This window comes from Crotalus tigris, unplaced genomic scaffold, assembly GCF_016545835.1.
Source record: "Crotalus tigris isolate CLP2741 ecotype Arizona unplaced genomic scaffold, ASM1654583v1 scf7180000019856.1557650, whole genome shotgun sequence".
Lineage (NCBI taxonomy): Eukaryota > Metazoa > Chordata > Lepidosauria > Squamata > Viperidae > Crotalus > Crotalus tigris.
Window position 1 is genome coordinate 1,309,856 of NW_024097742.1, and position 25,697 is coordinate 1,335,552.

Genomic DNA, 25,697 nt, shown 5'->3' on the forward strand with positions numbered 1-25,697 from the left:
CTTTTCTTTTCTTTCTCTTTGCCCTAATATGTTGCCTTTCAACTGTTGTGATGCTCCCATAAAGCAAAGCACTGTATCAACCTCACTCATATACTTCTGATAGATATGGTGTGCTTTCTTCAAAATATCCATTGCCTCATTTTCTCCAGCAGTCACAATATAAGTGAATTCTACATAGACATACTCTATATAGAGGACTGAATATTTGGTTCTTTAAAAAAGACCTTTGTCATATTTTTTTTCTTGGTTATCTTTCATTTCTTCCAGACCATGACTGTGTGTATATGGTTCACTGTTTTAATAAACGAAAGATCCATTTCTTCAACCATAATCTGCAATTTGCTGCAACCAAAGTTTACTATCTCTTTTGTGGGAAAAAGATGCTAAAGTATAACCTTGAGTGCAGTTCTCAAAGCATAACAAATATCTTTGCTTTATGAATTTTATTAAACATTAGTAGCTTGGGCTTAGATGTTTTTTATTAAAGCTAAATTGAAAAAGGGAAATGTATTGTGTTGCTTCCTACTTTATATAATGTTTGGATTATATAGTCTTCTGCAGCCTGTTGTGCTCTAATGGCCATAATGACTGGGAATTCTGCAGGAATGTCTGGTTGTGGAAGGCTGGTAATAGATAATTCTGAAGATTATCATGGACTCTAAATGCCTGGATTGAGTGTCTGCATGTATCTCTTCCTAAACAGCAAGCAGAAAGTCTGGTGAGCCTTTAATTATCTCTGATATCAAGAAGGGGAGTGTAGCACATAGGTGAGTGAATTACCTGTTTGTTTGTTTTATTTCTGAATCCTAATAAACAATAGCAATGAATTTGTTCATAAGATCTGTAATATTTCTATATGACGTCAACCATCTTTCATAGGTATACTGGATTGTAATATGACATTGAACCCAATTAATACACATGAAGCTGGCACATACTTGTTCAGATTAATCCTATACCAAAATATGCCTTGGAAATGTTCTTCCCTTTAGAAAGAAGCATCTCTTTTTCTACATTCTTCTCAAGGTGTCTGGGAATTTCTTTTAAATTCATCTTTATAATATTTGAGTTTCCTTTGTTGCTGAAGATGCTCCAAGGTGACGGGGTGGATGTTTCAATTTCCCTTTGCATCATTCTAAAGCAGTGTTTCAGTATTGCTGGATGAGGCATTCTGGGAGTTGAAGTCCAACCATCTGAAAGTTGCTGGGATTGAGAAAGACTGGGTCTAAAGCCTTTTGGCTCCCAGCACCCTAAAAGAAAGGGTCCTGCTTTAAGGTCTTCCTTTGGAACCTCATCTGAAGCATGAAGAGGCAGCAGAAATCTGGAGAAATGTTTGTGCAATGGAAGACAATATAATTAAATACACCTCTTGACCTCTTTGTGGTTAAATTGAGTGCAAGGAGACTAAGAGAATTCTTCTGGGATTCTCGTTATTTTAAAACATTTTCTAAAGTAATTTTTTTCCATCATATTGAAAGACAGCTACTAAAAAAATATGAATTATTTTATTTGCCCAACACTTATTTCATCATATCACCCACACTGTTAGCACTTGAGGAGAACAAATGTTAACACTATTTAGAATGTTTTCTAAAAGATTTGTTTTTTCTTTGTATGCAGGACTGGCACCTTGGAGCCCGGAGACAAGCTGTTAGCTATTGATAATATCCGACTTGACAATTGCTCAATGGAAGACGCAGTGCAGATTTTAAAACAGTGTGAAGAACTTGTCAAATTGAAGATCAGGAAGGATGAGGATAACTCTGGTACAAAAACTCTGAATTCATTTGTTGACAAAAAAAAGATCCTTTTGAAGACTAATGAGGTTGACAGATTGTGAATCAATATTGTTAATTAATATGCTTGCATATTCACACACTTCCTATATACAAACAGGTCCCTTCAAAAAGATTCAGAAGGCTGCAAGTTTCTTTGTGATTGGCTGGAACGTCTTCTGAGCTTGGCCTTTCGATGGCTTCTATTATCGTTATTCAGCCTTTATTTGCCTTCCTTCGTGATTATTAGTCTCTTTGTTCCTTTTAATAGATGAGCAAGAAACCACTGGGGCTATCATCTACACAGTGGAATTGAAGAGATATGGTGGGCCTCTGGGAATCACTATTTCAGGCACGGAGGAACCTTTTGACCCCATTGTCATTTCAGGCTTGACAAAACGAGGACTGGCAGAAAGGTAAGTTGCAGTTGGCAACCTTAGAGTCAGAGGGCTGAGGTGTCACTGCAGGCATTCAGCTTCCAAAGAAGGAATCTTAACAGAGTAACAGAGTTGGAAGGGACCTTGGAGGTCTTCTAGTCCAGCCCCTTGCTCAAGCAGGAAAGCCCATACCATTCCAGACAAATGGTCTGTCTAATCTCTTCTTAAAAACCTCCAGTGATGGAGCACCCATAACAATTAACGTTAATTGTTCTAACTGTCAGAACATTTCTCCTTATTTCTAGGTTGGTTCTCTCCTGCTCACTTTCCATTGAATGATCTGAAAAAACAAGACCATCTGACAGAGTTTTTCTGAACATTCATCCTCTTGAATAGCACAGGCATCATTACTTTATTGATAGTGTTATGGACATCAGTTAGTTTTATGTAAATACGTGTACCAGGGAAATTAATTTAACTTAATATTTGAAAGGTTCAGTTGCTTTATCTTTCTTGTTTGCTGCTTTTCCCCAAATAAATCTTTGTATCCTGGCAGATTGAAAGACAAAACTGGAAGGAAAAAGAAAGAGGATGAAAAATGACCAGTGTCCAAAGATTTACTTAATACATGCTTTGCAATCCTAAACATAATTAAAAGTCAGATTAATATTCAAGCCCACATGAGAAACTTTACCAAAGGAAAAAAAAATAATGTTGTTTTTTAACATTCAAAGATATTCCTCCTAAATTGGCTTGGATGACCTGTTATTTGTTCTGGTGCTCAGGATTAGACACATATAGTCTTATATAGGCATTCCTCAACATTGAACTCAGTGGAATTTAGACTTGAGTCTATCTTTATAGCTTGGCAGTTGGAACATCAGCACTGCCATTCTAAAAACAAAGCAAAACCTTAAGAAATTACTTCCATACACCCACACACAATTGATTGATTGATTAGTCTTGAACCATCAAAATCATTTTCAACTAGAGACCACATAACTTTTTAGTGTGGCCACCTAAGTCACATCAATGTTTCAGATTTGCAAAAGAACATAAGGCGGGGGAGGGGCGGGTTCAAAATATGAGGAAATGGGATTTCTTTCTTTTGGGGGGAGGGGTGATGGTAATATTGCAGATCTTAGTTTACAATATAATGTTAAGATTATTGTAAGGATAACATTACAATGGTCCAGCTGTTACACTGCTTTACTAGCTGGCCTGCCTAGAGTCCCTCCTCTGTGAGCAGTTGAAAAATGTGATGATAGACAGACAGACAGACATAGGAAAGATACACTAGAGTAACAGTCCCCAACCTTTCCAGCTCTGTAGACCATGAGTGGTGGCAGTAGGGAGGAAGAGAGGAGATAGTTTCATGCATTCATGCTGTCCACTTGCACAAATGGAGCTTCATGTGCTCACGCACTTGCCTACTTGTGCCGCCCGATTTCCAATGGACTGATACTGGGCCATGGACCGGGGGCTGGGGACCCCTGTAGTAGGGGATGTCCCTTGGACACAGATTTGCCATTTTTTTCCCCTATGATATATCCTCAGCATACCTATATTCTCAGTAGAACTGAAGCTGGATTAGGGGGGACATATTCCAAAGCACTTCTCTGTAGAGTTCTTTGCCTCATTTCTATAGGTGCTGTCCAGACCAGACTTCCACAATTGCTAACAGAAATTAGATAAGAAACTGGTAGAAGAATATGAAATATTCCCCTTAACACAGCAAGAAATTTTGTCCTGAAATTCAGTTGAGGGGCTTAGTCAGAATTCCTAGGATGCTACAAAGCTAATAAATGTTGATAATTGTTCATGGTTTATAAAGGCTGAATCTCTACCTTGCCTTTTTGAATTTGTTAAGGACCTGATGATTCCAAACTTAATTCTTGAGATGCTTCTGTTATCTTTCTGAGCCAACAGTGCCATCTTCTGGTAGACCATTAACAATGCAGTTATTGCAATATTCCCACTCCACCTATGGTATTTATGTCATCCTATAGCCAGGATTTCTTTGGCATTGGAGCCAAGAAAGTAAGTTAAGAGTTAAGAAGAGTTAAGAATTCTTTATTGGCCAAGTGTGGTTGGGCACTCAAGGAATTTGTCTCTGGTGCATAAGCTTTCAGTGTACATACAAGTAATAGTGATAGATCATGATTATAGACAACATAAAAATACATTCTTCATAAGTCATAAAATACAACCCTTCATCATAAATCATAAGATGCAAATTTAGTGATAGTCATAGGATACTAGCTAAGCAACAACATAAATCATACTAGGATACTAAATAAAACAATATAAATTGTAAGTTACAAGCAACAAATTATAGTCATAAGAAGATAAGGAGGTAGGTAATAGGAAAGATGAGGAGAATAATAGTAATACAGCTTTACTAAGTAGTTTGATGGTGTTATAGGAATTAGTTGTTAAGCAGAGTGATGGCGTGGAGGGAAAAACTAAATTTATGTCTATTTGTTCTGGTGCGCAATGCCCTATAGCGTCGTCTTGATGGAAGAAGACGGCATCCAAATTTTAATTTCCCTTCAAAGTCTTATGATTAATTGAGTTTTTCACTTCAAGATCACCACCCAGTAAGGGTAAAATAAAAGTGTGTTATTGTTTACACACTGCTCTATTGAATAGCTTTGTTTTGCTATTTGATTGAGCCACAGTGACCTCTATTGGTTAGTTATGAAATTAATATGCAGTACTGTATGGTACTAACTCCCCTCTCCCTCCAAAATCCATTCCAAATCCATTTTTAACTGTTGGAATATAATACGAAATTATCCATAGACGGTATTTGGAATATTAATTGCGTGTTAGGGCACAAAGCTTTTGTTTTCTGTAGCAGAAAACAAATGGTGTTCTTTTGTTTGTACATGCTTTCATTAAAAATCATTAGCCATAAAAGACAATGCAGGAGGAAATACTTAAGCCAATAAAGCAATTTTATTACAGTCTTAGACCAGCATATATACCTAAATTCCTGTGTGTTACATAAATATAGGAGGAAAGATCCGGGGGGGGGGGGGACTGATGCAATATACCTAAGCAACCATTGTTATTTAACTATTCTTTTTCCATTTCTGACTGAGAGCACATCTAAAGGCAAATGGAAGGGAACATTTTTTTTCTCTTGCTGCTATCCAGTAAAAGCTGTCCAGAAGTGAATGGAATCTATATTGTAAGAGTTAGTTACTATCAAACCTATTCCATAGACAAGTGTTTCTCAACTTGAACAATTTTAAGAGGGGTGGACTTTAACTCCCACCCCTCTTAAAATTGCTCAGGTCGAGAAACACTGCCAAATTAAAAAACTGACTCCAGAAGGAAACTAGAACAATACTTTATTGATAAAAGTTATCATAATAGATGTTTACAAGCCTGCCTGTGTTTTTCCTTCCCTTCTCTAATATCATAGGAATCAGTGGGAGACAGAATGAGTCCCTTTGAATATTGTTTTGCCTCTCTGGACTCAACACATGCTTCTGCATCTGTTGTTGTCTTAATGGCTTCTGGCCCAGTAGAAAATGAAATCCATATACAATCATAATTGTACTTTATTGAATTTAGCTATAATAAAAGAATCCTGCAAGTCTGATTGTGATATACATCTTCCCCTTATACTCCAGTGAAATAGGGTGGTGATTTCCCAAGTCATTTCTGAATATGATCTGAATGTTCCAAACATCATATGGGTCCCTTTTTCCACCCCCATCTTCAGTTGCCTAGGCAATGGATCTTGCATATCTCCATCAAGGCAATCTTCCTTACCCTCTACAGCACGAGTCTTCAGACTTGGCCCTTTTATGACTTGTGGACTTCAACTCCCAGAATTCCTCAGCCAGCATGCCTGGCTGAGGAATTCTGGGAGTTGAGGTCCACAAGTCATAAAAGAGCCAAGTCTGAAAACCCCTGCTCTACAGTCACAGTAGCTTTTATCCCCCATCCCAAGTATCCTAAAACTCAATTTGCAGCCATTTAAAAAAAAAAATGGCTGAACCATTATGAGATCTTGACATTTCAGCCAATTCTACATTCTTCTTAAGATATGCCCCACCCCCCAAAAAAATCTTCAGGTTAAGCTCACTAAACTCTTGTAATAGGATTTTGACCAATTTCATTTTTGATATCAAGTGGCTGGGTCATTCCTTGGTTATTATTTTATTAATGTGAATTGTAAGAATATGCACACAATAGAATTTCTCTTCCCAATATAAATCACAGAAGTGATGAATGATGGAAATCTATACATAGTTATGGATTTTTTTTCATATTTTTCTTCGGATGTCCGTAGTATTCTCTCTCTTATAATTCATGGTAGATGGATGGATTTTTAATTGAAATTGCTGCCATGCATCACAGCTGAAGTTTCCTTTACTTTTTCCTTAGAACTGGAGCTATCCACATAGGAGATCGGATATTAGCTATCAATAATGTCAGCCTTAAAGGGAAGCCCCTGAGCGAAGCCATTCATCTGCTCCAAATGGCTGGAGAGACAGTAACACTAAAAATCAAAAAGCAAACCGAAAGTAAGCTTTTAATTTATTTAATTAATTAATTCAAATGAATATTGCTCTGAATTACAGGTACTCCTTGATTTATAACACTTTGTTTAGGGACCATTCAAAGTTAACAACATCGCTGAAAAAACTGACTTATGATTCACAACCGTGTTACTAATTTAACAAGTGCAGTGATTTATTTAACAACTGACAAGAGAGGTCGTAAAATGGGGAAAAAACTCACTAACAAATGTTTCACGTAGAAACAGACATTTTGGGCTCAATTGTGGTCATACGTCAAGGACTACCTATATGCCTGTCTCATAAGGATGCAGAGAAAAGTTTAGAAAGAGGCCTTTTTTTCTCTGAATTTCACACTTTACACTGTCTCTGAGCTTTACACTCCCTTTAAAAGAAAGTGTAATGCAATGTTTTCCTCTCGCACAAGTTTTCTTATCTTAAATTTATTTAGTTATTCAATTTCTATAGCCGCCCATCTCAGCTAAGTTATTCTAATATTCTTTAGAAGAAATATAATGTCATTCCGCGTATTTTGTAACCATAAAGAAAATGCATATTTTTTTGTTTTGATGAGTGGTAAAAGACAATTCAGATCAATGAGATAACATTGGTGGAACTTTGCAAAATGCATGTTCAACAGCTCAATGCACTGCATCTTTTGTTTGCATTGTATTAAAACTGCTGTTCCTTATTGAAGCCTTTAAGAGGGCCACTTATTTAAAAGAAAAAGCAGCTCCTTGGAAGATTTCTTTAAAACAAGGAGGGGGGGAATACACAGCGCAGCAGTGATCCACTGATTGAGGTCATCATTATACAGTTGCTTCAGATTCTCATTTTAAGAAGCCGACTAAGTGCTAAGCTATATCATTCACATATAGTGTTCATGTATGCATTTCAATTCTAATGTAAAAAGCCAAAGAAATTGGGTTTTTTTCTTTTGGTGTAACATTTTCCTCTCTTCTTCAAAACCTAGCAAGCACCCCTATTTTGATCCAGCATTATATTATCAAAAAAAGTTTCTGAGTTGTAGAAAAAGTAAGGAAAAAGTAAGGATTTCCCTGTCAAATCTGATGCTCAAATATCACGTCAGATTCTGTAGAGATTATCTTTTTTCTGGCTTCATAATGCCCCAGTAGTTGGCAAGTGGTTCGCCATTGCATCCTTTCTAGTGCTGAGAGAAAGCCCAAGGTCATCCAACTAGCTTTGTGCCTAAGGCATGACTAGAACTCACAGTTTCCCGGTCTCTAGCCTGATACCTTAATGGCTAACCAAACTGGGGAGTGCATGTTCTCTCTCTCTCCCTCCTTTATAGTTTTTGTAAAAGAGATTTTTTAAAAATACAAATTTCAGAAAAGAAATAAAGTAAAATAGTGAATAGATAAGGAAGGAATAGAGAAAAGAAAAAAAATAGAAAAGAAAAGAAACATTTATTTAAAACATGACTTCTAGTCTTCATATCTGCTCCTAATAGGCAGCCAATCTAGAACCCTGTATCTCCAGAGCATTGGTGAACAGCCCTCCAGAACCCCATTTGTAGCCATGAAATGAACAAGGCCAACACAAAGTCTTGTTGAAGTTTACAGAATTCCATTTCACCTCTTAAAAACTCTCAGACAGTACCTCTTTAAAATCAGGTGTTCTCAAGCAACTTCAGAAGTATCCCAAATTGGAATTTTCAATTTTTCAGTAGAGTTACCGTAAGCAACTTCATCCATCCTCATAACAAATTTATATTTGTCTTTTTGCTTGGAAATGGTTCTAAGGTAAAAGCAAATTATCCAGATGATTTTACTTAAATGTTCAGAAATACCATCGTCAAATGCAAAAATTGTTTACCTAGAAATAAGTAGATAGACAGACAGAAAGACAGATAGATAGATAACCTTTATTGTCATTTTTTTACTGTGGGCACAATAGCACACATTAAAAATGAAATTTAGTTGCTTGCTCTCAAAGTGTACACATACATAACACACATTTAAACATAACTATATACAACATATGTATATACCTACACCCTTATGTATAAATACATATAAATATTAATCACTGTCCATCTTGAATAAATAACAGAAGGAGGAAGCTTTAGAATTCACAAGGTTAATACTGTGTGGAACAAAACTGTGACTGAATCTGGATGTTCTGCTTCGGATACCACGAAGCTTCCTCCCAGAAGGTAACAAGGAAAACAAGTTTCTAGTTGATTTCTCTCAAACTTAATTATAAAAATGTACTTACAGTCATATTGGCAGCTGACATCTGCATTTTTAAAAACTCTAAAGTGCTGTTTATGCATTTCTTATCAATTATGGCACACAGGTTGAGGCCAAAAAGTTAAGAAAAAAAGAAAAGCTCCTTGATCTTACTGCAACCCTGTTTCATCTGTGAGACGCGACATTAGGCCCACATCCTGTGATGCTTATGCACATTAGTCCGTTGTCATAATAGTATACAGTATATAAGACACCAAACCAATTGTGGAATATCACTAAGTCATGTACCTCTTTCTTTGGATTCCAGGGACTTTTCCTCAAAAATCTGGGAATATGAATGAGGTTAGTGATCTTGAGGATGATCTGGCTGACTCTCAGAAAACTAGCAAGCTCTCCGAGGTGTATTCCACCACAATCCCTAGTGTGGACAGTGCTATGGAATCCTGGGATGGTTCAGGTATTGACACAGGCTATGGAAGCCAAGGTAAGTTGACTTTCCTGTTCCTTTGTGTGAATATGTAAGTCAATGCACACCTTTTATTGTATTTCATTTCTTAAATTTGTATCCTACAACTATGTTATGGATTTTTGAGGGTCTTTCAAAAAAAACAACCCAATGTGTCTGTAGGACTAGACTGACTATATCCCTGCTGTAATTACCATTGACACTATTATGATGTTGGTCTCTTAAAACCTTAAAAGAAAGGTTATCAAAATACCATACAAACATCAGATGCCTGTATTTCTAATCGATGGTGACCATTTGCCCCAGTAATGTTGGAAAGAAGTATATTAAGCTTATAGGGTTTATACAAGAGTAACAGCTTGTGCTGGCCTCACACAAAATTGCATGTGCGGCAGTGTACACTCTCTTCTATGGCCTTGGCCAATGGGATATATATTTCAGTAAGTTGCTCAACAAAAGGTAATATTTACTTCACAAATGTACAAGTAGAACATTCACTAGAATGTCTTCAAAGGTTAGTGTTCTGTACCTGGCCCTCTCCATCTTCATTGGGCTACAATTTTCATAGTTTCCAGCTAGCATGACAATGTGATGGTAAATGGGAATGATGGAGGAGGGGGAATGATGAAAACAAGAGACATGTGTTATACATACATGAACATATATTAATACTAGGCATGATGAATACATGACACAATGCATTCTACATTTGGCATGTTCTTTTTTTCTGGGTTTTTTTTTTTACAAGAAGATAAGAAATGTTCTCTTTCTCTTTTTTTTTCTATTTGACCAGGTCAGAATAATTTTAGGATATAGAATTCTTTGTTGACTATCAGAATTGGGGATTTAGTGGTGAGCTTGAAAATCACAATATTAAATTCAATCTGGACTTATTATTTCAATTTACAAATTTCTCTTGTTTTCATGGATGTTATGATTGATTCTACAAAGATATACACTTTGTATATGGAATGAACAATTGTTTTGGAAGTCTCCCTATCCTAAGTATTGGGAATGCTCTGGATGGCATTCCTCCAGTCATTGCAAGCCAATTGCCAAAGAAAACTGATCAAGGTGATGTGGTTAGGACATGGGATATAATGATCCCAAATTGAAGGTTAAAAGTTCATTCCCAGCCATAGAAACCCATTAGGGTCTTCACTATCTTTCAGCTCCTACTTCGCAGAATTATTTTTTGGGAAATACTGTTGGAAAAGAATATGAAGCATATTTTGTGGTCTTGAAATCCTGCCAGAAATGAGCAAAGGAGTGGCTGAAGTAATTGCATAAAAGAGCAGAGCTTTGATTGCATAGTTATGGTGACCATTTTGACTTTTTTAAAATCTCCTCTCCACAGACCCCTCTGTCAACAACTTTCTAACATTCATTAACAGCCTTAAACATTCTCATCTTGCATTGTTCTGTTTTTGTGCTCCCTCTACTTTCCTTCCCTGTTTTTTCATTATCGTCTTCAGTCTCTAGTCTCCCATTCATCCAAATCCACACATTTTTTTCCCCCAGTTTTGCATTCCAATCTTGAGAAAGTTTCCTTGAAATCTTTCCGGTAGTAATAAATCCATTCTTTAGCAATGATGAATACTTAAATAAATCAGTTCACTTAAGTTTTGAACTTGATGACCTCCAAGGTCCCTTCCAACTTTATTATTATTATTATTCAGTAGGAAATTGTCTGCTTGACTAGCTAGTTATTTCATCCTCTCCCACCCTCCCATCACTTTCTGATCCTTTAGAACAATCTTGGATGAATTTTTTTTTTTTATTGAAAAATTTTTAAAAACTTTTACAAAGACAGAAAAAAAACAATAACAACTACAATAAGACAAAAAAAAACAATACAACCCTCCCCCAACCCCTCCCAAATCACCCCCTCCCTCCCCCCCGAGCTTCCCAGAGCAGAATATAGGCTTAATTAAAAGAAATTAACAAAATTATAAGATAATTAAGAACAAAATATATATGAATAAAGAATTATAAACCTTAAAAAGAAAAAAATATTTTAAAAAAAAGCAAAGCAAAGAAAAAAAAAGTAGAGTTTTTATACAAGTTATAAAAAAGCTAAATGGTATTTTTTCATATCCAATTTAAATTGTATAAAATTTAAATCTTGGATGAATTATTGAACCGAGGGACGGATATTATTTTAAAATGGGCATTAATGCTTCCTTCTTTCACTTATTTTCTTGACACTGGGTGACTATCATATGAACTCAGAAAAAGGCACAGCTTTTTTAAGGCAAGTATGATGTAGACCACTCTCCTACCCACCCACAGTCTCAACTAGTATGGTTAGTGGCAAAAGGGTCAGATTCCCATCTCGTTATTGAAAGCTTTTAAGGCAATATAAGATTACAACAAGGTGAACAATAGTAATTGATACAGGAAGTCTGTTGATTAGCAGAGCAGGATTTTAATCACTTTGAGATTATTAATATTATTACTAGTAGACTCTTCCTCTTGATCAGGGGTGTCAAACTGCGGACCCACGGGCTGGTTTCATCATACCGGAGCCGCGCCCAGCCCATTGCTGGCAATGGCGAAAAAGCTCCGATATGTCGTGCGACGTCAGGTGATGTTGCGAGTTTCACATGCCTGCTCTAGATGCTTCGCTGGAGAAAGTCCAGTGTGACTTGGCTGGAACATTTCTTCACTTTCACAGTTATCCAACATATCTAATATTTCTTTAAGAGACAAGAGGAGCTTTTTGTACTGTCCAGATCAATCCCACACTTCATTCCCAGTTTTGCTGACAAGAAGCAGTTCCATAATGAAAACATACCAATGGACTTCTCATCCAGCATAATTTTCTCAGCAATAGCAATCAAATAATCTCCTTCCTCTTCTTGTTATCTTCTCTGCTTCCCCAATTCCAGTAGGTACCTACTTGCCTCAGGCTATGGGCATTGCGCTTCATCCCCATGAATGGAGATCCAGCAGGCAGCAAAGCAGCACCCCTCCTGGAGACTCCAGGAAGAGCTACCCTTTTACACAGGTCAATTTCAATGAGGAAGACTGGGAGAAGCCGAGCAGGTATGTCCGGCTCTTTTGGGGAAGGACGGGAGAAATGAATGTATATTGCTATCAATTGCAAGAATCAAACATTCAGGCATGCTTGTTTTAAGTGTAATTTAAATGATTCATTGCAGTGGAATAGGCTTTAAACAAGCCTCTTCTTTTTCCAAACTCCAATTCCCATTGTCAGCACAAATGATTATTAAAGCATTTAAAAACAGCGGCTTAGCTGACTTAAAAATTGATAGGAAACACCAATGAAATGTTGTGATGTGTACATGGCAATTGTGCAGGAGGATGAAACATCCTTGTCTTAATCAAACATTCATCATATTTGTGCTTTCACAATGCCCATGCATTTCAGGGTGAAGAGTTTCAGAAATGCATGAATTAAGTGAGAAGGAATTAACAATTCAGAATTCAGTAATTCTCATGAAAGGATGGAAATTTGCTTCCAAGGGAATGACTGCATTCTACTTTCAAGAACCTCCATATACTATATGCCCTCGAAGATATATGCTGTTAGGGGCACCAACAGATTTTTATTAATAAATTTGCATACCAACTGGATTGGCTTTTTTCAAATATACAATGCTGTGCAAAGTCATTTTTCCCCCAAAAGTGTTGTCTAATGATCCCTGTGGGTAAAGCAGTTCAACGATTACTATAAGAAGCTGAATAATGCCTCCCAAATAGGACCTCTATTGTTCATGCTGATCAGAATTTCATTACATTCTTGCATTTGTGGATTTCTATCAATTTGAATGTTTCTACCTCCACAATATGATAATCAGCAGTACAGTGAATTTATCTTTAAAGTGTTTGGATCTCCTTCTAGTTTCCTGAAAATGGAATATATCATATAGAACTAAGCTTGCTCTTGTGTTTTGTGAACATAATGGAGGTTGCAAGTGGTACAGCAGCAGAAGCATCCTCAGAATCCATTTGTTTTGGCAAAATGATGAAAGCAGCATCTTATCTTCATGATGCAAGCTTGTTTTTTTATATATATATGTGCATGCAGTGTAATAATGCATGTCCAAAGGAGACAAATGCTGCTTTTGTCATTTGCCTCCCTGTTGTCTTCACTCCGGTTTGTGTGGAATAACATGCACTTGATGTTCTAACCTCAACATTTGGCCTCCTTTCAATGTTCCAGTTGCCTTTCTGGCATATTGCTTTAATAATGATACTCTGTTATTCAGTGTTCTACATCTGATCTTGGAGCAACAAGATTCTAATGGCCAGTTGCAAGGGTGTCTGCCAGGTATGGTTGAAAAAATCAAGATGGCAGTCACAAAAATGGGATTAAAGCTCCACCTGGTTTTTTTGTATGTGTCACACAGAAAAAATGGGGTCAAATTGTCATGACCCCCTCCTTAGCTTTTCTGACCACATCCTTAGCCCAGTGTGAAAATTATTGCATGGTTATATGTTAAAATTATCTATTTCCTACTTGTTTGTGTAAGGAAAATGTAATACACTTAGAACTGAACATGCAAAGCAATGTCCCAGTACTGAAAGCTAACTTCTAGTCATCCCTGTCAACTGCAGTGCTATTTACAACAGAAGAGAGACATCTAGAATCGAGTTTAATCTATGATACTTAGTTTTATTCTTGTCCAATGTTCAAGTTTTTTTGGTTCAATTGGTTGAAGCTGCCAAGGAGACAGAATTGGTTTTGTTTGATATCTCAAACTGAGAATGGTCTTCAGCCAAGGGGCCACAAATTGTTTGGGTCATAAATCTTTGAGGTGGAATTTTGAAGTGCCAACAGTGACTTCCACGGTGGATGGACATGAAAACAAAGGCAGTCTGAGACAAAAGAACTCCATAACTAAGTATTGGAGGGTGATGGGAGGAAGCAATTGAGATGAGGCTGTAACAAGAACAACAGAAGGCAGTAGCATACATTTTTTTTAAAAAAAAATCTCAGTTCAGCATTCTGTCTATTTGTGTCACAGTTTTTTGTAGTGTTAAACCATTAAAATGATAATCATTCCCTTGGCATGGATTTCCAAAACCATTTCATAACTTTAGTTCATTTGTAATTCCTGCTTTCCTTTTTAAAACTAAGAAGTGACACCTAAACCTGGTGTGAAGTTTCTTGGAGGAAAAATACCAGGGCTTGCTGTCTGGTTTTCTGACTTAGAAAACTGACTAAAGCAAAAATTGTTTGTTTACCCTTTCTTTTCCTGACATTGAATTTCAGTTCATCTCATGTCAGGATTGCAGAAAAAATTCTGCTTTCTTTGGCACCATTCGTCCTAAATGTAAGACCTTCTTCTTCTTTCTTCCTACTTGAGAGGAAATGGCAGCCTCTTATCTCTTAGAAAGAAGAGAGTAAAATGTAAAATGTTGCAATACAATTTGGGAATGGCTGGATCTTCTTTCTTTCCCAAAGAAAAAATTCTGCCACTTAATTTTCAATCCTCAAGAATTAAGTCTGGTTCTCTTTGTTTGCTCTGTTTCAGCTGTATATTTTGCTATATTACAATGTAACTGAATCTGAGAGGAATTACTGTAGCTCTTTTACATATTGGGAGTGGCATTGTCCCCAACAGAACAGAGTATCTTAAAACACATTTTAGCCTAATCATGGGGCTGTTTGCCCTTGATACCATGTTTTCCCGGATGATATTATTATTATTATTATTATTATTATTATTATTATTATTATTATTATTATTATTATTATTATTATTATTATTATTATTATTATTATTTTGCCTCTAAAAGAGGCACCAGGTCTTATTTGGGGGGGATTTCTTACTCACCTTAGGCATTGACAGCCGGTTCACTTCTTCTGGGGCCGAAGGAGCAACTTCATGCTACAGCTGCATTCCAGCCTGCATTTTGCAGTCAGGCCTTTCCAAAAGGCCTCTGTAGCCAAGGACCGAGCTATGGATTCAATCCATAGCTCAGTCCTCAGCTGCAGAGGTCTTGCAGAACTGAGCTATGGACTGAATCCATAACTCGGTTCTCAGCTGCACAGGCCTTCTGGAAAGGCCTATGACTGAGAAATGCAGGCCTGGCTTCAGAAGATGCCACAGAAGAACTGGGCTGGTGAGGAGAGGCCTGGCTGCAAGCTAAGTGGGTGTGGGGTGCGTGGGGTAGATCCACCCCCCCATTCCCACTCTCACTTCATTTTTAGGTGTGTGCCTTGCCCCAAAACTAAGGCTTATTTTTGGGGTAGGGTTTATATTAGGTCCACCCCCATAAATCAAGCTAGGGCTTACTTTCGGGGTAGGCCTTACTTTCAGGGAAACACAGCAGTTCTTAGCCCTTCTTGGTTATTCTGTATCCTAGCTGGGTCTTTCCCATTTATTTATTTATTTAAGCTGCCTCCTTCAACCTGGTGTCAACTGGTTTTGTGAACTACAACTCCCAGAATTGCCCAACCAGCCATTGAGCATGATGGCTAAAAATTCTGGGAGCTGCAGCCTAAACACCAGTGAGAATGCACATGGGAAAGTTACATCAGATGATTGGACTGGGGTTGCTGATTTAGCCATCTTTTTTGAAGAGGATGGTTAACAATAAGCATAACTTTTTCTGCTCTACCAGAATATGCTTTTCACCATAGTTTTGAGTTGTAAACTGTTGGAAATAAAAAATCCTGAACGATGAACATAAGAAATGAAACCTATGTTGGTTTTTATATACTGGCCCACTCAGTCTTCTGTATGAAGTCGTCCTAATTACAGGTAGACTTACAATAAGTTAATTTAGTGACCATATGAAGTCACAACGGCATCGAAAAAAGTGACATGACCATTTTTCACACTTATGACATTGCAACATCCCCATGATCATGTGATCAAAATTAAACCGTCTTGGCAACTGACTCATATTTACGAGGGTTGCAGTGTCCCAGGTCATGTGATCCCTTTTTGCGATCTTCTGAAAAGCAAAGTCAGTGGGGAAACGAGATTTATTTAACAGCCCTGTTACTACCTAAACAACCTCAGTGATTCGCTGTGGCAAGAAAGGTCGTAAAATGGGGCAAAATTCACTTAACAACTGTCTCATTTAGGAACAAAAATTTTGCACTCAGTTGTGGTTGTACCTGTATTTAATTGCTTGCCTAATCAAGGGAAAAATCATTTCTATATACATCTTTTTTACATTATATGCTCCCCTAGAAACCTGATGTATTTACCATTTTCTCACCATGTCCGTTACCCTCTGTGTTTTTCTCTCTCTTCTCAGGTGTTCTGTGTCTCAGATCTGAATTTTGTCCCATCCGCCTTTGTACTAACAGTCTCTGAGGCTCCTGGTTTACCCATCATGCATCTTTTTTTTTCTTTTACTTCTCTATTTCACCAAAAAAAAAAAAACACGTCTTCCTAAACCTACAATCTTCCTACAGGCGCTTCTTAATTTACCCTCTTGAACTTGACATTGCTACGCCAGTTTAATTCTTCCTTTTGAAGGACTTTTGCCCTGTTAGTGAAAGTGCATGGAGGTTCTGTGTTTGGACTCTTTCTTGCCTGAAAAATTCATGTTGTTTGCTTTTGTATATGAAGACTCTGCCAAGTCTCTGCTTTTACTGGCGAGCCACTTGCTGTAGCCTTGAAGCTTCCCTCCTGCTCCAGAAGAGTGCTGACAATCTTTGGTTCCTACGTTACAACAGATATCCCACCCGCCAAAATGGCCTTGAGATGCCACCTGAGGATAATTTTTGGCGCGTTTTTGGAGAAGCTTTGGAGGACTTGGAAACATGCGGCCAATCTGAACTTTTGAGGGAGATTGAGGTAATGACTTTTCGAAAGCGGGCATGCCTAGCAGCACTGCTGTGCCTACCATGTTTTCCCCTTTGTGCTTGTAAGTGTGTCTCAACCCATGGTGTAGAGAGCAGAGAGCAAAGCTAGGGACAACTTGGACTATCTTTACAGGTAAAGTAGTCCTCGATTTACAAAAGATCACTTAGTGATCATTCAAAATTACAACGGCACTAGAAAAAAGTGACTTCCCCAGGGTCACATGATCAAAATTCAGACGCTTGGTGACTGACTCAAATTTATGACGGTTGCAGTGTCCCAGGGTCACATGATCACCTTCTGGAACCTTCTGACCAGCAAAGTCAATGTAGAAGCCAGATTCATTTACAACTGTGTTACTAACTTAACAACTGCAGGGATTCACTTGACAACTATGGCAAGCCAGGTTGTAAAATGGGGCAAAATTCACTTAACAACTATCTCACTTAGCAACAGAAATTTTGGGGCTCAATTCTGGTCATAAGTCGAGGACTCCCTGTACTCTGCATAGTGGCCCAAACAGTTTGTGTTTCCCTTCAAATTAAGGTCTCAAGTAACTTGTAGGGCATGCTTGGTTTCTGAGTGCAAAGTAGTCCTTGTCACACTTTCTGCCATCATGGACCAACTACTGTAAATGGATGTTCAGGAAATGCAGGGACCAGACAGTTAAACCATCATTCCTTCCCAATGTTTTTTGGCTTGAAGAGCATGGGACTTGTTTGGAACATGACACCTTTCTAAGTAAATGAAAAAATGATTATGGGTGCTTTGTGGGTATCTTTGGATACATCTTCCCATCCCCTCTATTTTTAAGAGTTTTCTTAAAGCTAAATTTTATAAAACAAAATAAAACAACAACAACAACCTCCCTCCAGGTATTGATTTGCCCACTGATTTACTTTATGTGCCACTTGCCATATAATAACAGGACACAGAAAAAAAGGGGCAAATGCCCTCCAACCCAATAAAATGGCCATTTGGGATGTTCATCACTGCATTTCCTATTTATACATTTGGTTTTGGCTTGCTTGTGTGAGATCACAGTTATATTTAACTCAAGGTGGACTTAATATTTGTAATAGCACTGAAGACTTATTCGTATTGTCAGTTTCCTGTATTTTAGTATTCACAATGCTATATTTATGATCATTCGAACACTTCAGTGAACCGGTTTTCAAAAGCATCCCTTTTTGAAATTGGCTAACTGCAATCCAGCATGATAAGTGACAGGAACAAACAAACAAAAAAACCCTACAAACATTTTAAAAATGCTTGTGTAAACTAGAAAGAGCAGACACCATCACTAATCCATTGCTTTGTAAAAAGCAGGCAGATTGGCAATATTGCAGTTTCTTACCCTTCCTTTAGTGATACCGTTTCAAGGACTCCATGTAAATTGCCCCATAGAGTGTCTGCTATTGATCTGTGAGCTCCACAGAGAGAAATCTCTTAATGGAAATTGAGAAGGGTTGCCCTGAGATTTTTATGGCATCCAAGGAACTGGCAATAGCAAAGAATTCCAGAAGACTATGCTAAGCATTCTTTCTTTCCATATCAAAATATAGGGACAGTTGCATCTAGGGACCAATACCACAAAGTTTGGGGGACAACAGTAGATATGAAATGCAAGAAATAAGCAACAAAAATATTTGGTTTATTTCTGCAGTTTTAATAATTCCCACTTTCTCCCTCATGCACAGAAACATACATACCATCCCATAACAAGACTGGCCAGGCTTTGATGTGAAGTCAAGAAAGATAGTGTAGCAGCCAGTAGATAGTCTGGATCAGAAGTCTTGTGGTGAACTCCTTGACTCCATTCTCCTTGTTGTTATTTCCTTCAGCATTTCATAGACTATTCATGAGCATTGTCTCTGAGTACATGCTTCCTTTTTTCAACTGAATTTGCTGTTCAGTTATTTTCGGACATGTACACATCTAAACCACTTCCTGTTACTCGTTGGCCTTAGAATAACTGGTTTTCTGTTATTGCTAAGCAGTTCTTGTCTTCCTCATAGTGACACAGAGTTTACTATGACTTTCCTTTGATTCTTTCCATAGAATAATAATAATAATAATAATAATAATAATAATAATAATAATAATAATATGCCCCACAAAAATAACATTAAGAATCTGGATGAGGAAGATTACTACAAATACTTGGGTATTCTTCAAGCTGACAACATCAAGCACACTGAAGTCAAGAAAAAGATTAGAGGTGAATACATCAAGAGAGTGAAGAAGATCTTAAAGTCCAAACTCAGTGGAGGAAATACCATAAAGGCAATCAACACCTGGGCAATTCCAGTCATTAGATACACAGCTGGAATAGTGGACTGGACTCAAATAGAACTAAAAGCAATGAATCATGCCCTTCATCCACGCAGTGACATTGACAGACTTTATCTACCAAGGCAAATAGGTGGGCGTGGAATGCTGCAAGTATATCAGAGGGTTGAAGAAGAAAAAATGGCTTTGGAAGAATATCTGAAGGTCAGTGATGAAGATGCACTGAAATTAGTATATCACGAAGGCTTACTGACTACTGGAGAGACCAAACTGGCCTACAAGAAAGACCAAATGAAGAACAGAATAGAGGCATGGGAAGACAAAGCACTACATGGCCAGTACATTAAAAAAAATAGCTGGGAAAGCAGATAATAAAAAGACCTGGCAATGGCTAAGAGCAGGAAAATTGAAGAAAGAGACCGAGGGACTAATTCTGGCTGCACAAGACCAAGCCTTAAGGACAAATGCATATAAAGTCAAAATTGAGAAGACAACAACAGACAGTAAGTGCCGCCTATGCAAAGAAGCTGAAGAAACAGTGGACCACCTGGTAAGCTGTTGCAAGAAGATTGCACAGACTGACTACAAGCAGCGGCATGACAAAGTAGCAACAATGGTGCATTGGAAGATCTGCAAAAAATATCATTTGCCTGTAAGCAAAAACTGGTGGGATCATAAAATAGAGAAAGTCATAGAAAATGATAAAATTAAACTGCTCTGGGACTTCAGAATTCAAACAGACAAGCACCTGCAACATAACACCCCAGACTTAACAATTGTCGATAAGAAAGACAAAAAAGTCTGGATAGTGGACATGGCAGTGCCTGGAGACAGCAGAATAGAAGAGAAAGAACTGGAGAAGATAACAAAATACAAAAACCTACAAATAGAAATAGAAAGATTGTGGCAAAAGCAAGCAAAGGTAGTACCAATAGTAATAGGTGCCTTGGGTGCAATCCCAAAACAACTGGAGCACCACTTGAACACCATTGGCATTGATAAATTTGCCATTAGTCAATTGCAAAAGGCAGCCTTACTAGGAACTGCTTCCATCCTGCAACGATATCTGTAATACCATCAAACATCCACATCTGCCTATCCCAGGTCCTTGGTAAGGACTCGATAGGTAGACAAAATGTCAAATCCGGTCTGAACATCTGGCTGACTGTGCGATGATCAATAGTAGTAGTAGTAATAGTAGTAGTAGTGTAGTAGTAATAATAATAATAGTAATAGTAATAATAGTAATAATAGCACGACAAAGTAGCAACAATGGTGCATTGGAAGATCTGCAAAAAATATCATTTGCCTGTAAGCAAAACCTGGTGGGATCATAAAATAGAGAAAGAAATGATAGAAAATGATAAAATTAAACTGCTCTGGGACTTCAGAATTCAAACAGACAAGCACCTGCAATATAACATCCCAGACTTAACAATGGTCGATAAGAAAGACAAAAAAGTCTGGATAGTGGATGTGGCAGTGCCTGGAGACAGCAGAATAGAAGAGAAAGAGCTGCAGAAGATAACAAAATACAAAGACCTACAAATAGAAATAGAAAGACTGTGGCAAAAGCAAGCAAGGGTAGTACCAATAGTCATAGGCTCCTTGGGTGCAATCCCAAAACAACTGGAGCACCATTTGAACACCATTGGCATTGACAAATTCGCTATTAGTCAATTTCAAAAGGCGGCCTTATTAGGAACTGCTTCCATCCTGCGACGATATCTGTAATACCATCAAACATTCACATCTGCCTATCCCAGGTCCTGGGTAAGGACTCGATAGGTAGACAAAATGCCAAATCCAGTCTGAACATCTGGCTGACTGTGCGATGATCCATAATAATAATAATAATAATAATAATAATAATAATAATAATAATAATAATAATAGTAGTAGTAGTAGTAGTAGTAGTAGTAGTAGTAGTAGTAGTAGTAGTAATAGTAATAGAATGTGGGAAGAAGGCAAGACTTAGACAACAAACAGACTGCTGGCCAGTTGACTGGAGCTGATTACAGGGGAAGCTGGAGACCAGAGCACCAGGTGGACTCAGCAGTGGTCCACAGATCACACATTGAGGACCACAGATATAAAGAAAGCAACAAACTTACAGACAGGTTTTAGAACACTATGTTCTCCAAAATTCAGAATAACCTTTTATAAAGTTGTAGTCAAGCTGCTTGACATGCCTTTCATAACATTGCCCAGGGAAAATCTGGGTTTGCTATCCTTTTTCTTAAACTTAACTTAAAAGATGACTTATGATTTGTTTGGAACAATCAAATTTCTTCTAAGGCCAACAGGGTGACATGATGTGGAACACTGCAACACGGTGTCTCTTCACATACTGTAACACACATTGGGCTGTGTATCCCAGTGGACATTTAACATAGTCACAGAAGCCAGTGGATACATGACAAAGCTGAGACAGAAATTGCCATTCAGTAGCAAATACATCTGAAGCGTATTGACCATTGTGTCTTACAATGTCTCAGAATGTCCTTGTTTGCCAGTGTTTTCTTAGCTCTCTTTTGAAGGAGAGAATGCTAGGTATATGTAAGAGTTGGCAAACTAGATATTTGTTGGAGAAAGGCAGAATTTAATATCTGCAGTGCTGAAGATTTTCGTTTCACATCAACCTATGAATTCTGAAGCCTTCCTTTTTCTTTTTTTTTTAAACACATTTTATTGTTTTTTTAATTCTTAAGAAAAGGTACTCAGGACACACTGTGGTGTTTGGGTAATCAAACATTCAAAAGTGAAAACATATATAAACAACTCAATACATTCACTGTCCCCTCTCTATTTCCCTCAAATAGCATAATACGTTTAAAATATTCCATTTCTAATTTAAATTTCTATTACTGCTAAACCTGTTTTAAAACTTTGTCAGTTTACAATTACCATAATCAAATTTAACTTTAAATCAACAAGTTATCAATTCAGGTATCCCTTCCAGACATATTCTAATTCTTAATCTCTCACATCCCTCATTTTATCACCAATCTCATTTATTTCTTCTTCTTATCAATAGATATCCTAATTAAAATAAAATATTAATCTACCCTATACATATATAATCCCACAATCAATCAATCTCTTTAAGATAACAGAATAATGTTAAACCCTAAATCATTTCAGTTCATTAAACAAAATTCAAATTTCATCCAACTGATTATCATGTCTTATCACATCTATGTTATCATACAGAAAGGTCATGTTACTAATTTAAAACACTCAGTAAATTATTGAAACCATCCAAATCTAAAAAGTCAACATTTTTTCAATTCTAATACATAATAATTTTCATCAAAATAAATCTATTATTCCCAAAGGTACATTCTTAATCTATTTTAAATATCTATTCTAACAATCACCCTCCTATATATTTTTATTTTTTTCTTACTTCTAACTCTAAATGTTAATCCTTAAAACAGTCCATAAATCCAGCATTGCCTTTTAATCTATTACACCATTTTATATTTCTTTTTTCAGTCTGATTCTGGCTTTTTTTTCTGTGCCAGGCAGGTTTCCATAACCAAGCTTTCCTTTCAGCCAGAAGATCTTTTTTGTTGCTTGCAGTGGCCTTTGAAAGGATAGGAATCCCATCCTCTGCATTAGACATCTATTTCTCTTATCCTTAAAGCATTGTTGCTTTGTAGTTTCAAATCTCAATCTTTGCTTCTTCTGTTCCTCAAAGTTACAGATGGAAAGTTTATAGGATAGAATAAGTTCCTCTTTTATCTCTGTTGATTCCTCTTCTAGTATGTTTTGATTTATAGAATAGTCAGATGTAGTCTAGACATCAGTTTGTATATTTGAAGTGAGATTTCTGGATCTTAATTCTGTAGTAAACTCTTTCATTGTAGCACATATTTCTGCAGTAGCCTCATAGATCTTTTCCAATATAAGTTTACAGTTTAATTGTAACTGAGGTTTCTCCACTTTGGTAGTAATTAAAAAGAGTCTCTTTTTCTTTTTTTGTGGAGGCTATATTTAATAAAAGTTAGGCAGTGTCCACCCCCACAATTCCCACAGCTGCACAGCTTATCTTTTCTCTTCAAAATAATTTGAAGGTCAGGTCTATTCCATCTTACAGTATTAAGTTTTCACCACTAGATGTCCTCAGTAGGTTAAAAAAAGATCTTTTCCAGACACCATTTCCTTTTTTCTATCTTTTAAAGTATAATGTGAAGAAAGAAATAATATTCCAGCATAAGATGATAGTACAGTTCTTAGAAAGTGAAAAAAAAATTCTGTACCCCCAAAAATATGGAAATAAAATATAGTCTTTAAAATTTTGTTCTATTTTTATACAACGCCTTTCTTCCCAAACATGTAGAAGCTGCTTTTTCAAGCCAGGGAAATAATTCCAACAAGCCTCTTACAGGTACAAAAAACAAAATAGAGTAGGGAGAGTAGCAAGGAAAAGTCTCACCTGGATTCACCATGGAGGTTCTTACAGCTTAGATGTTCTTTGACTTGCGGTTTGAAACAGCAGGGTGATCGGCCATTTTATTGGCCCATCTTTTTCTCTATCAGCCCTCAGAGATAGCTTGGACAGCTGGAGGAGCTGCCGCTCCTCTGCAGCCGAGCAAAGCCTCCTCGACAGAAGTCACACCCTCCAGGGCGACTTTCGACCTGCATAAGGGGTCTACCGGCAAAGGGAAAACTAGCTGATGAGGAGACAAGTCTCCACATGCGACTAAGGATGCCGCGAACCGGAACCGGAAGTCTCACTTTTTCTTGTATATGGCTGATCCCATTCTATTGTTTTTCTTTGTTTGCTTTTGTTTCCTATAGGCATCCATCATGGCTGGTAGTGTACATAATCTGAGCCTCAATGGGGGCAAATTGCCCAGGAACTCTGTGAACCAGTCAGGACTGAGCCCAGCAAGGAAGAGCAACCCCAAGAGCTCAGGTGAAGTGCAGAGCAACAACAATGTGACCCCTACTAAGAATGACAAGGATTTGGAGATAAAGACGATAAAGGATGAGATTCAAGAAATCATGTCTCCAACTCCTCTTGAGCTGCATAAGGTGTGTATCTTGTACATGTGCATGCTGAATAATGGTTTCATACTAAGTTTGGCATCTGTGGGATAATCTCTCATGTCCCTTGTATTTTATTTTATTTTTTAAAAAAATAATTAAAGAAAATACAGTGGTTGCTTCACTGACTGCTTCACTGTGTTTGAGTATCAAACATCAAATACCCGTGTTTACCCAAAAATAGTTATGGGTCTTATTTATTTATTTTTGCCTCCAAAAGAGGCACCAGGTCTTACTTTTGGGGGATGTCTTACTCCCCTCTGGCACTGACAGACCCACCCAGCCAGCTCACTTCTTCTTGGGCCGAAGGAGCAGCTTCATGCTGCAGCTGCATTCCAGCCTACATTTTGCAGTCAAGCCTTTCCGGAAGGTCTCTGCAGACAAGTACCGAGCTATGGATTCAATCCATAGCTCAGTCCTCAGCTGCAGATCTCTTGCAGAACAGAGCTATGGATTGAATCCATAGCTTGATTCTTGGCTGCATTGGCCTTCTTGGAAAGGCCTCTGACTGCGAAATGCAGACTGGCTGCAGAAGATGCCTCAGAAGAAGTGGCCGGCGAGGAGAGGCCTGGCTGCAAGCTAAGTGTGTATAGAGCTCATGGGGCAGATCCACACACCCCACCCCCACCCTAGCTTGATTTTTAGGTGCGCCTCGCCCCAAAACTAAGGCTTATCTTTGGGGTAGGGCTTATATTAGGCCCACCCTCAAAAATCAAGCTATGGATTATTTTCAGGGTAGGCCTTACTTTCAGGGGAACAGGGTAGTAGGAAGTGGAGTATTCCACTGAACCAATAGCATCAAGTATCTCTCCTGTGAGGATTCAGCTTCTTCTTCCAATTCCTTAGAACAATGCTGATTTAGATAACAGCTCAATGAAATGTGCTAAGGTTAGCCCCTCCATCTCCAGAGAAGCTGTGTAAAACCATGGAAAGTCGCTACTGACCAAGTATAAGGCAGTCATCCAACGACAAGAGAAGCAGCTTTTATGAGCCACTAGTATTAGAAGAATGGAGTTCCCCACATGCCTGGCTTAAGAAGAGAATGTCTACCATATTTTTCATAATTGTCCAAATATCATTTTATTGGTGACAGCCAGAGACTGGGTGAGGACCTCTGTACTGGACTCACAATGATGTTTTCCTTTTCTTGTGTTTATCATTCTGAAAAACTGGAGGTTCAAAATACAA

The 25,697-nt window shown here is 37.7% G+C and overlaps 1 protein-coding gene across 7 annotated transcripts in view; it reads left to right on the plus strand.

Annotated features, from left to right (window-relative positions):
- Positions 1 to 25,697, plus strand: part of LOC120317866 (glutamate receptor-interacting protein 2-like) — a 154,408-nt gene that overhangs the window by 117,151 nt on the left and 11,560 nt on the right. For 6 of the 7 annotated variants that reach the window (XR_005559327.1, XM_039364826.1, XM_039364827.1 and 3 more), the window contains 8 exons: positions 704 to 767; positions 1,621 to 1,766; positions 2,047 to 2,191; positions 6,557 to 6,696; positions 9,211 to 9,387; positions 12,261 to 12,417; positions 17,036 to 17,156; positions 24,261 to 24,497. Coding sequence is in view for 6 of the 7 variants with exons in the window: in XM_039364826.1 (XP_039220760.1) it covers positions 704 to 767; positions 1,621 to 1,766; positions 2,047 to 2,191; positions 6,557 to 6,696; positions 9,211 to 9,387; positions 12,261 to 12,417; positions 17,036 to 17,156; positions 24,261 to 24,497 (1,187 nt within the window). In the remaining variant the exon portion in view is untranslated. Of the gene's footprint in view, positions 1 to 703; positions 768 to 1,620; positions 1,767 to 2,046; positions 2,192 to 6,556; positions 6,697 to 9,210; positions 9,388 to 12,260; positions 12,418 to 16,611; positions 16,744 to 17,035; positions 17,157 to 24,260; positions 24,498 to 25,697 lie in introns of those variants that run through there. The other variant, XM_039364831.1, reaches the window with a different exon arrangement.